The following is a 12,767-nucleotide window of genomic DNA, read 5'->3' as shown; positions in this document are numbered from 1 at the left end:
AACATTTCTATACTTCGTATCATACTAGTAATTTACTGGGTATCATTTGTTAAAATTTGCTAAAGTATCTCGTTTGCAGAATATTGGACAACAATGTGTTAATATTGACTCTTACACATGTCGGACAAATTTAGGGGGTGCTATATTTCCAATATGGAAGAGGGGATGTTGCCTCACCTCTTCAAAACAAGTTGAAGAATACTCACTGTGCTGCAGTCCCAACCAGGCACCAGTATAGGAAGTATCCGTTCCTTACTGGACGTAGTTCAGTGATTGTAGTTTCCTTAAGTCAGCCACCCATGAGGTTTGGTTTGGTTGGTTGTTTTATGCTGCACTCAGCAATATTCCAGCAGTCTGTAAATAATCGAGTCTGAACCAGACAATCCAGTGATCAACATCATGAGCATCAATCTATGCAATGGGATCCGCTGATATGTATCAACCAAGTCAGTGAGTCTGACCACCCGATTCCGTCAGTTGCCTCTTACGACAAGCTTGTGTTACTGAAGATCAATTCTAACGCAGATCTTCACGGGTCAACCCATGAGTGTCCTAAGAGGCAACTAACAGAATGGGGTGGTCCGATTCACTGATTTGTTGTTGTATTCCAATTCCATCGACAATGTTCATGATGTCAATCACTGGATTATCTAGATCCAGATTCAATTATTTGCACAGTGGTGTAGTGGTTAGCATGCTGGCCTCTCATGCCAAAGGACCGGGTTCGATTCCCGGTGGAGACACCAAAATTTGTGACCTGGGTTTCATACTGTGTTGTGTCCCTTGGCAAGGCCCTTCGTCCACATTGCACTAAGTCCAGCCAGCTGTTCAAAATGGTTACCTGAGAAGTGGATGTACGGACCTATAATGTAACGCCAGAGAGCAGCATCGTGTTGGATTCTAGACGCAAAAAATTAGCATTATTATTATTATTATTCATGTTGTCATGTACCTGGAGTAGTGTAACAACACACGACCAGCCAAATGCTTATATTTACATAGATACATAGTGGACACCTTTTATGTGTATATCTGATTATTGTTGGGGTAGTGGGGTAGCCTAATGGTTAAAGTGTTCCCTAGTCAAGCTGAAGATCCAGGTTCGATTCCCCACATGGGTAGAATGTGTGAAGCCCATTTCTGGTGTCCCCTGCCGTGATATTGCTAGAATATTGCTATAAGAGGCGTAAAACCATAGTCACTCAATTAGTCCCAATTTTTCCAAAATATGTTTTTCAAGTGAAACTTATATCATTGAAGATAACATCATTTGTCACTTTATGTAATTCCTTCGCATTTGACCTAGAAAATCCATTAAATAAAGAGTCATGATGACCTTATCTGTTAGCATTCTCTGTGTAAAGCTGACATACATATGGACTGATCATCTGCTGTGTTAAATGGACTGTGTCTTCTCTATGTATTGCAAAATGGCGTAAAATCCCAGAAACATGTAATATCAGGTCACAAAGACCTCCCAACGTACTATCAGTTATGTCTAAATTGTTGCGCAACATGAAACTGCAAATATTACAGATCCTTCAGGTAGCTTTACTAGCACAAGAAACAAGCTTTATGTCTCCTTGTTAATGTTTTGCATCTGGTACCAGAATGCATGGCTGCCATACCACACAGCACAGGAACTGAGAGCAAGGGGGCAAGGTCTTGAAGTTCCCCTCCCTCAGCTTATATTCTGTCTCAGTCACTCAGCCACATTCCCTACTGCCAAGCTCACCCTGCAATGCTAAAGCCCTAAACGAAGCAAGTCTAGATTTCCTCAGGTTCTCACTAGGGCTCTTAAGACGCCATAATTTTAATTTTGTTGTTTAATACAGATTCTGAGCTAACATTTAATGGGTCAAAATAAAGCACACAAATTGAGTAGGTGAATATTTTATATTCTAGATGATTTAAAAATGTTTGGGGTGCGTCAGTTTTAGTGGCAATGAAATGAATGCCAACTATTTTAATGGGGAGGATGTTTACCATTTTTAAATGTTAACACGTATACATGTGCCTCATACAGTGAAGGCTTTCCGGTCTGTAGGTTGTCATTGCAACCAGACATAAATTTGAAATGCATTTGATTAATAATTATTTTAAACATTTACAGTTACTTGTATTGTAACTGTTGTCTTTGCGCTGTTGTTTTATTCTAATTATTCAGCATTAATGTTATTGGGATGACAATATATGTTAAACCTATAAAAAGAATTAGGATTGTGTATATGACTTTGGGCAGTCAAATCCATAATCAGGTATTTTTTAAATGTTCTTTAAGATGGATCCATATCCGAGTCACAGATTAATTTAAATTTAGAATGAAATTAAGCATCATTCTATAGATTTTCCTTTTTGCTTTGCAGGTATATATTTTTATATATATTTATACACTGAAGCTGATTCATATCTCAATGTTGGACCCATGAAGGTCCGGGTTAGAATGAATTGTCAGTAACCCATGCTTGTCATAAGAGGCGACTAATGCAGAGATGCCAACCCTTACGCTTTAGGCGTAATTATTACGATTTTGACCATTAAATTACGCCAATACACTTAATCTGCGAAAATTACGCTTTTCTACTCGTTTTTCGAAAATCAGTTAAGTGGATAAATTTTCACAGGGAAGTGTTTCGTAACGCACAGGTGCAGGGGTGCAGAAATGGCCTTGCACCGATAGGAATCGCTTACTCTTAGCATCGCACTCATTCCAATTAACTTGCAAGGAATTAAAGTATGTTGAGTCACATGACCAACAATTTTCGATGTATGGAGATTCATAATGATTGGTCACATGTGTTTCTGTCTAGAATCTTCCTTTCGTGAAAACGTGTACCATGTTGGAGCGATCGGCAGACAAGTATTACACTTTTTAGGTCCAATTACACTTTTTGACCTCTAGTATTACACTTAGGCCCCAAATAGGGTTGGCATCTGCTAATGGGATCGAGTGGTCAGACTCACTGGCTTGGTTGACACATGTCATTGGTTCCCAATTGCACAGATCGATCCTCATGCTGTTGATCACTGGATTGTCTGGTCCAGTCTCGATTATTTACAGACCGCCGCCATATAGCTGGAATACTGCTGAGTGCGGCGTAAAACTAAACTCACTCACTCTCGCTGTTGGCCACATGTCATAAAAGGGACACAAGAGGTCAACCTCAGTGACCAAGAAAGTCTGGTGTTAATTTTGAAATTTGACTCACCCATTTCTTTTCATGGCAGTATGTTTTAATCTTCAAAGGTTTCTCAAGTAAATTTGTAAACTGTCCATACACTTTTAAAGTATGTATATTGTCATTGAGAATAGAAATAAACATAATATAAATCTCTTAAATGGCGGAAATGTAATCAAGTTCTGTTCTGTTGAAATTATGTAATGGTTCTGAGAGGTGTGATATAATCACGGAAGCATGTAGATGAACGTCTTGGTTGCTAACGCTGTTATGAAAGGTAGAAGGATACTTGATGAAGTTAGAGAGGAAGGGCGTGTCTCACTCAGATTCTCCATCTTGGATGTCTCATGAGCTGTTTTATAACAAACAGCGGACATTTGCTATTGTGGAAACTTGGACACTGGGGATACTGTGCGTTTTTGTGTCAGACCTGAGTTCAAACATTAAAATTGTGTCAGTATTTCAAACTCCATTTCTGGAACATTTTCTGCAGTGAGCATTTCTGGGATTCTTAGTAACCCATGTAGAATCTTACCAGAGGCCCAGAAAAGCTGCTTATCCGGGTAAAATACACATAGAAAATTTCCAATTACGCATTGAAAAATAATTGTTGCATACCAATTACGCATTTAAAATGTAAGATATGCAAAAAGTTTAAAACAAATGCGTACAGAATATATTTATAAAAATCACTTGCGTAATGAAAAAGACATCGATTGCTATCAAGTTGTACTGTTAGTATAGGACAAGTGTTGTCTTGTCAGTATAGGATGAGTGATTTTTTTATGAAATCATTTCCCTTATATTAAAGTTGGTTTTGATTAGGTATGACATAAGGCAGGACATACCTGCTTAGTAAACTTACTCAATGACATATTACTTAGGTGAGTAAAATGACTGAAATACGCACATATTTGAAAGCAGTGGGTAACGGAAAATGAAATACCCACTCAACATTCATAATACCCACTCCAAAAAAAGACAGTGGGTACAGTACCCACATGAGCTAAATCGTATCTGGAGCTCTGATCTTACTACACTATGAGAAGTGTCTACTTGAATATTGGGTTGTTTGGCTGGTTTGTTGTTTAAATGCTGCACTCGTCAGTATTCCAGCTATATGGCGGTGGTCTGTAAATAATCGAGTCTAGACCGGACAATCCAGTGAACATCATGAGCATTGTGATACGATGGCATGTGTCCACCAAGTCAGCGAACCTGACCACCCGATCCTGTCAGTTGCCTCTTGCGACAAGCATGGGTTGCTTGAGACCAATTCTAGCCCAGACCTACAGGGTGTTGTATGTGTAGCGATTCTGCCCAAGTACTGACTATCATTACAGATCTGTAATACTGCCTCCATGGCTGTTTGGATTGAATAGCTGTCTTGTCAGAATGGAATGTCAGGGGTTTGAATCCTGGCAGTGTCATACCACACAATTTTAAAAGAGGGTACTTGTTGTTGCTCAGCCTGTGTTCTGTAAGGGGATAATACAGAGACTGGTTGGCTTGGAGTCTGTATTCTTTGGAGTATCAAAGTTAACCTGTTGCATGGTTTGACAGTAGGCTGGCGCTTAAATACAATATAAATTCAGACTCATTCAAGTAAACGTTCGCTCACTCACTGATAGAAACATGCATGGATGCATTCACACTCACTCACTCACAAAATCTTAAAACGTTATTAAACCAAGTTACATGACAGCTGCATGGTGGGACTGTACCCAAGTATTCCCAGCTGATACTTCTACACCCAGATCACCCGATGAATGGTTGCCAAGGGGAATGTGTGTACCTGTCCCTTATTAATTAGATGTCATGACAGGTGTGACTTATTTATGAATGATGCTGGAGATCGATCATCGCATATCGACCCCTCCCTAGATTCTTCACATATTGTAATTATGCAAGAGTTTGTATACAATATAATCACAAATGATGGCGGTTAATCTGTTCCTGTGCTAGGAGTGATTTATCATTAACTTTTAAAAAAATATCTCCAGATTTGTAATTTAAGTTGTTGGATAAATTATGGAAAAGTAAATTGTTTGAAAGCTTTTGAAAGCTTTAGTGTGTACGACACAGGATATGAAGTATATAACTCTATTAAACGATCCTCTCAGCTTTGGACAGGGAACAGACAAAAAATGTCTAAAAAACCCAACCAAACACAGCCTTATATCGTGTCTACCTGTGTACGAATATAGACATTGCTCTCAAGCACCAGCCATAACACATTTGTGTGGAGAGATCCAGTTGAAGTTAGAGGGACAATAAATCATTGTAATTCGATGTCAACAGAATTTCATACCAAACAAGTTTTTGCATTAAAATGTTGAGCACTGGAACAGTATCGCGTGACACAACCTGAAACCCCTTGCATTTCAGGGGCTCAGTTTATGCTGCAGCCCGGACTGAATGACAGGCGTGTGTGGCTGCCGGATGTTTTGGGGGATTGTGTGTGTTGTAGCTGATATTTCATATTGTTGTGCATGTTTGCCTGCTGCGTTCAGTAGGTCAACAGTTTTATCAGTAGTTTGATCTATTGCAGTGTTAAAGGGGTTGTGTTATCTCAGTATGAGGAGACTTCTAGTTAGTGTGAAAGGAGCTTTCTCATGTCAATGTAAGGGGTAAAGACAGTGCCCAGTCAGTGGCATAAACTAATGCTGTGTTAGGGAGTCTTGTCATCTCAATTTATGGAGTTCAGACAACATCTAGTCAGCGTTAAAGGAGCTTTCTCATGTCGGTTTAGGGGGGCAAAGACAATGCCTATCTAGTCTGTCTCACAGTCCCTGAACCACATTATTTTCCCTACTGCCTAGCCCTCCCTGCAGTGCTAAAGCTTGAAATGAAGCAAGTCTAGATTTCATCTTTGTTCTGAATCGCCCGTCACTGGGGCTCCTTTTCAATTGAAATGGGTTTATTTGTTGTTATTAAAATCAAATATTTTCAGAGACTAAGCATTAGTCTAGTGCCTAGTCAGTCGTATAAGCTAATACTGTGTTAGGGAGCCTTGTCATCTTTATTTATGGAGTTCAAACAATATCTAGTCAGTGTTAAAGGAGCTTTCTCATGTCAGTATAGGGAGCTAAGACAATGTCTAGTGAATGGCCTAACCTAGACTAACAACTAGTCTCTGAAATGAACATATTTTACTGAAAAAAAATCATAGTAAAAAAAAATTAAAATATAATGAAAAGGAGCATTGAGACTTTCTTCATTTTCAGAAGCTGAGGAAATCTAGACTTGCCACATTTTCTAGACTTGCGTGGGCTTTCTTGGATATATTTGCTTCAGGGTCTGTACGACAGACTAGGCCTAACCATGTGTATGACTTTAGACTTTTTCATAACTTCTACATAGAGAGGATAATCAATATTAAAGGTGCCTGTCACTCAGCACGTTCAGTGTAGAGAATCAACACACAAGAGCAGTGGCTTAGTCTAACACTGTATCCATAGGGTATTAAAATATTTATATAGGATACAGAATATTTACTTTTTATCTTTACAGATATTGGTGATGCCTCCGGATGAACAGTTTTCCTTTGAATACAAGGTAAGGTTGTTTTCTGCCAATTTGTTGGAGGGTGAATATATACTGGCTTTTTTTACCCTGAACAGAAGAGCCATGATGTGCAGCTAATAATGATATTTTTTTGTGTGTGAAACCCCAGTCACAATTATTTTCCCAATGGACCTTAACATGCATCCATAACACTACTCACGTTGACCTCTGTGTGTAGTCCGTTTCACAGAAATGAGAATAAATTAAAATGGAAACCAACTCAAATGTAGAATTATTGGGCAATCTAGCTTGCCTCAGCTCTTGACTAGATTGCCTGCCTTTTGGATGGATGGATGGATGGATGGATGGATGGATGGATGGATGGATGGATGGTGGGTTGGTGGATGGATGGATTTATTCTCTCTCTCTCTGTCTTACTTTCACTCACTCTATCTGTCACTTTCTCTCACTCTCTCTTTCTACCTCACTCTGTCACTCTTTATTTATTTATTTATTTATTTATTTATTTATTTATTTATTTATTTATTTATTTATTTATTTATTTATTTATTTATTTATTTATTTATTTATTTATTTATTTATTTATTTATTTATTTATTTACAGGACTAAATGTCGGTCTACTCTCTCTGACACAGTTGCTTTGTTATCAGAGTCTACAGGAAGCATGTGTCTGTGTGCACACATTGTCTAGGGGTCAGATAACATGCAGGGCTTGAGATTATTGTTGAGACTCTCACTGGTTGAGTGTTTGCAGATTCAATGCCATTTCCTGGTTTACATATCACTCTGACGTATCAACTAGTGAAACTGTTGTATTGGAGATGACGGGAACAAGGATAGTTTGGCACATTTGTAAACAAGAAACATCTCTTTTCTGTATGTTCATTTTAATTAGAAGTTACTACAGGTATAGGAATGTGTTTAATAGTATATTTTATTAATCATACTATCATCATCAGTGTAATCAGTTGGCCATCAATTTCAATGCATTTATCACCTTTATTTGTCCAAAAGCATATTGTTCAAAGCTTCTTTTTATAAACAAAGTTTAAGAGAACTACATTTCCAAGTGTGTACTTCATGCACTAGACTCTACCTCCTGTACTCTCTTCCAAGTGGAGACACCAATAGACCAGAACATAGATTAGGATTCTGTTTGTTCTGATCTTTTGAGGTTTCTTTGCACCAAGCTTTGTGGGTCAATTCAAAGGTAAAATGTTTCCCCATGAATAGCTGAAACATAGGACCTTCATATCCATGCTTGTCACAAGTCTAAAGTGGATTGGTTGGCTCAGTTCAGTGGCTTTGTGTCATCATGACCTGTGGGCTGCTGCTCATGATTTCAGCCTCTGTTTGTTTGACAAGGACTGTTTGTAGACCCTTTAGTCATATTAAACTGGGGGCGGTGGGGTAGCCTAATGGTTAAAGTGTTTGCCTGTTAGGCCGAAGACCCAGGTTCGATTCCCACATGGGTACAATGTGTGAAGCCCATGTGTGGTGTCACCTGCCATGGTGTTGCTGGAATATTGCTAAAAGCGGCATAAAACATACTCACTCACTCACTCACTCACTCACTCACGGGATTGGGTGGTCAGGCTCACTGACTTGGTTGACACATGTCATCGGTTCCCAATTGCTCAGATCGAGCTCATGCTGTTGCTCACTGGATTGTCTGGTCCAGACTCGATTATTTACAGACAGCCGTCATATAGCTGGAATATTGTTGAGTGAGGCTTAAAACTAAACTCACTCACTCACTCACTCACTCACTCACTCACTCACTCACTCACTCACTCACTCACTCACTCACTCACTCACTCACTCACTCACTCACTCACTCACTCACTCACTCACTCACATTAAACTAACCCAGCAGAACATAGCAGAAATACTGTTTGAAGCCGTAATAAATGAAACCATCCCACTCACTCACCCGTTAGCCACTGTGAAGGTACCAGAAAAGTAAAGGATCTCAGAACCCCATGTTTGCCTCCTGTAGATGTACTGGACCAGTACAGGATTCCTACACCTAGGTAAAGACAGTATAGGTCCCCAGAGAACAAACACAAATGCTTCCCAGGATTGTTCATACACAGATTTATATTATATAAGAGAGTCTTATTTAGCTGGAATGTTGTCGACAGCAGAGTACCGGTAGTGTGGCACTCACTATTTCGAAGTAATGCATACTTGACAAGTAACATGAACCTGGTTATGGTCTATCTCTTTTATAAAACAAGATGCTTCTTTAGGCTGCTGTCTTCAGTGGCAGCACTCTCATTCATCTCAGCCTAGGAGTAGTTTGAGATTTATTGCCAAGCTGGAAATTTACCTTTTATTCCTCATGTGTAACAGTGAAAATCTCATCAACCCTCAGGAATTGTGTTACATTCCCCAGGATAACAAGATGACCCTTGCCAGTAGCCATGGCAAATTAAGTTATGTGGTCTATTTCACATGGCAAGTGTACGTATCACCTGTCTGAGTTTATCTGGTATTGAGAGAAGCAAGTTACGGGAGACTAGGTAAAATTAACATAGCAAGCACAATAACACAAGCAGTTGTGGTGGGTGATGCAGAGCGCTGAGGTCACAGATAGGGGGAAATTTGTCTCCGAGAGTTGAAATGGTTGAGGGACTGTGTTCTGCTACTTGACTCCAAAGAGTCACAAGGGCATCGGTCGTTCCCTGCACTGAAGCTAATCTGTTACATGTGATGTTGGGGCGGTGGGGTAGCTTAGTGGTTTAAAAACGTCCGCTCGTTACGCTGAAGACCCGGGTTGATTCCCCACACAGGTATAGTGTGTGAAGCCCATTTCTGGTGTCCCCCACCGTGATATTGCTGGAATATTGCTAAGAGCGGCATAAACATAACTTACCCATTCACTGTGGTGTTTCCCTGTGCAGTGACTTTTATTTATGCCTTGGCTTACAAGTAGTTAATGTGCCCCATAGAATGAAGTGATCCCAGGTAATAACTGTTAAACATCTGCCTCACAGCCATTTCCGTGGTACTCTCCTCAGGGAGCTGAGAACTGAATGCCTACTGATCCGTTGACAGTGTTAATACAACATCAGTGAGCATTCTCCTGGTTCATGGAATTCATTAAGTTATAAATACACCTTTAAAATTATAAGTAACTTGGACTGGGAGATGGTATCATCATCATCATCATCATCATCATCATCATCATCATCATCATAACAATTATCATCATTAGTAGTATCTTGTTTCAATGGGTATTTTAGAAGGATGACTACCAAAAGTTTGTTTTTTAAAGTAGAATATATATATTTTTTATGTATTTAGCTCACCGTGACCGTCAGTGTTACAGATCTTTGACCATGGCCTGTAAGTCAACCCATCATTTAGTACCGAACATAAAAGTGTCTTCTCCAAATCTAGCGAATGCGTCACTGTCATTTGTTTTTGGGTTCTTTTTGTTATGAAATGGGTTTTTTTTCCTTTTCAGTGGGACATTTTGACAACCAAAGTCCAGCTGATTGCTACCAGCAAGATTGTTTCCTTCTCCGCTGGAGAATGGGACAGCCTCACAGCTCTGACAAACGTCTACACCAAGAAAATATTCCACACACCTGCAGTAAGTGTCATGTACTTACACATAATTGTAATATATTGTTGACATACCAGGGAAATATGATCTTTTATAACTTAGCATGTGAAAGAGGATTGGACAGATGGTTGGTCAGGTTCAATCATTTGAATTATAAGTCAAGGGTCCTTAGTAGTCTGTCGTACAGACCCTGAAGCAAATATATCCAAGAAAGCCCACGCAAGTGTAGAAAATGTGGCAAGTCTAGATTTCCACAGCTTCAAAATGAAAGTTGCAGGGCTCCTTTTCATTATATTTTTTTTTTCTTACTATGAACTTTTTTCTGTAAAATGTTTTTATTTCAGAGACTAGTCGTTAGTCTAGGTCCTTATCTAAGTGATTGTGACACATGTATATCATGGCACATGTGTATCGTGACACAAGTGTATCATGACATAAGTATATCGTGACAAGTGTATCATGGCACATGTGTATCGTGACACAAGTGTATCATGACATAAGTATATCGTGACACAAGTGTATCATGGCACATGTGTATCATGACACAAGTGTATCATGACACAAGTACTTCATGACACAAGTGTATCGTGACAATCTTATTGTTACATGGTAATCTTCATGTATAGCTTGTGTAAGTCTACACTGTTGTGTACAGGGTATAGTGTATGTAATGTCCAGGAGCTCTCTACAATGTTCCTTTGATCCGCAGGGGGCTGACAGATGGAGCAATGATATCTACTTCGGCCACCAGAGGATCGCCAGTCTCAATCACTCGCTCATCAAGTTGTGTAAAAGCATTCCAGACAAGTAAGTCCTTTTTAAGAAATCCCTGACCCATTACCAGTGTAATTCGCATGCATGATCAGAGCAAGAACAGAAGCTGGTTCTGAACACCCGGTCCCGTTAGTCGAATCTTACGACAAGCCTGAGTTGCTGAAGACCAATTCTAACCTGGATCTTCACGGGTCATGTGTCTCCACATTACATGTTGTCTTAGTCGTAATCAATACAAGCTGGAGCACCAGAGCGGATATATCTCGTAATAAGAAAAAATGATTGTATACTTTTTTATGAATATTCTGTATGTGTATTTATCAGAAACATTAAAGTCATGGCGTCTGTTTTTGTAAATTTACCTCAAGACAGCCCTGACAACACTGTGTCTCCTGTTATATCACGTTCGGTAGTCCATGCTAGATGCCGTTTCTTGAGCAATCTTGGAAAGTCGCCAATATTACTACCTTGATAGAAGTAGTGGTTTCCTGGGTCATTTTTATAGTTTCAAATGTTTGGAATTCTCATTAAATGTTTCCATGGCAGCTACTCAGACTTGATGGTAAATTGCGATACCGCTATTTCAGGAGAAGTTCTAGAAAAACATACAATGCTTTTTAACCAAACTTGGCACTTAAGAGAAGATGTAGTGGTGAACTGGTGCCTTTTTGGTGAATTGTTCTCATGGTGTAAATGTAACTGGTCCTTCTCTTCCAGATTAGCAGTAGATGAAGACATGCTCAAGCCATTATTAGAAGGAGAGACAATTGAATCAGCAATCCGCAAGAAACGTTTGTTTATCTGTGATTATGAAATATTGAAGGACCTTCCTCATCGACCAAACTTTGTTGTAAGTATTTAATGTCTAAAGTGAGTGAGTGAGTGACAGCTTGAAGCAGAATGGGTTATCATGACAGTTTGAAGCTGGGCAGGTTATCATGACAGTTAGAGGCCAACCAGAATTGGCATGACAGTTTGAGGAGTTTATCATGACAGCTTAAAGCATGACAGGTTTAAATGACAGTTTGCAGCAGATCAGGTTGTCATGACCACGAAAAGCAGATCAGGTTGTCATGACCGTTTAAAGCAGATCAGATTGTCATGACCGTTTCAAGCAGATCGATTGTCATGACAGTTTAAAGCAGATCGGATTGTCATGAATTGCCATCACAGTTTGAGGAGGTTATCATGGCAGTTTAAAGCATTACAGGTTTAAATGACAGTTTGCAGCAGATCAGGTTGTCATGACCACGAAAAGCAGATCAGGTTATTGTGACAGTCTAAAGCAGATCAGGTTATAATCAACGTCTAAAGCAGATCAAGTTATCATGACAGATTAAAGCAGACCAGGTTGTCATGACAGTTTAAAACGGCTCAGGTTATGAAGCAAAACAGCTTATAACAGTCTAATAGACAAGTTGAAATAGAGTTTAGAAATCTATGATATATGTACATAATTCTTTGATGACCTTTGATGACTTTATTCACATTGTTTAGCATCACTTACAGTTATTGCATTAGAAAGTTAAAGTCTGTGTTGTGTCATCCTGCCTGTTGTTTAATATTGATAGTCAGGGAGTTATATGTACTATGTTGCCGCTTGACGTCAATTAAGAGTGCTCTCCAGGGTAGGTTTTGTCTGCCAGTGTTAAATGTCATATAGTTTGTCTACAATGATTTGCAGCAGTGAAACCACTAGGGGACACAAGCA

General features: G+C 39.3%; 1 protein-coding gene across 2 annotated transcripts in view; it reads left to right on the top strand.

The window, feature by feature from the left end:
* LOC124254639 (allene oxide synthase-lipoxygenase protein-like) overlaps positions 1-12,767 on the top strand; it is a 60,420-nt gene that overhangs the window by 27,898 nt on the left and 19,755 nt on the right. For both annotated transcript variants that reach the window (XM_046688481.1, XM_046688480.1), the window contains exons 2-5: positions 6,693-6,737; positions 10,181-10,309; positions 10,992-11,089; positions 11,774-11,906. In XM_046688481.1, the coding sequence (XP_046544437.1) occupies positions 6,693-6,737; positions 10,181-10,309; positions 10,992-11,089; positions 11,774-11,906 (405 nt within the window). The remainder of the gene's footprint in view (positions 1-6,692; positions 6,738-10,180; positions 10,310-10,991; positions 11,090-11,773; positions 11,907-12,767) is intronic.

The sequence above is a fragment of the Haliotis rubra genome, unplaced genomic scaffold, assembly GCF_003918875.1.
Source record: "Haliotis rubra isolate DU_JTF1 unplaced genomic scaffold, ASM391887v1 Scf579, whole genome shotgun sequence".
Classification (NCBI taxonomy): domain Eukaryota; kingdom Metazoa; phylum Mollusca; class Gastropoda; order Lepetellida; family Haliotidae; genus Haliotis; species Haliotis rubra.
The sequence above is the reverse complement of the archived record's forward strand: the minus strand, read 5'-3'. Positions and strand labels throughout refer to the sequence as shown.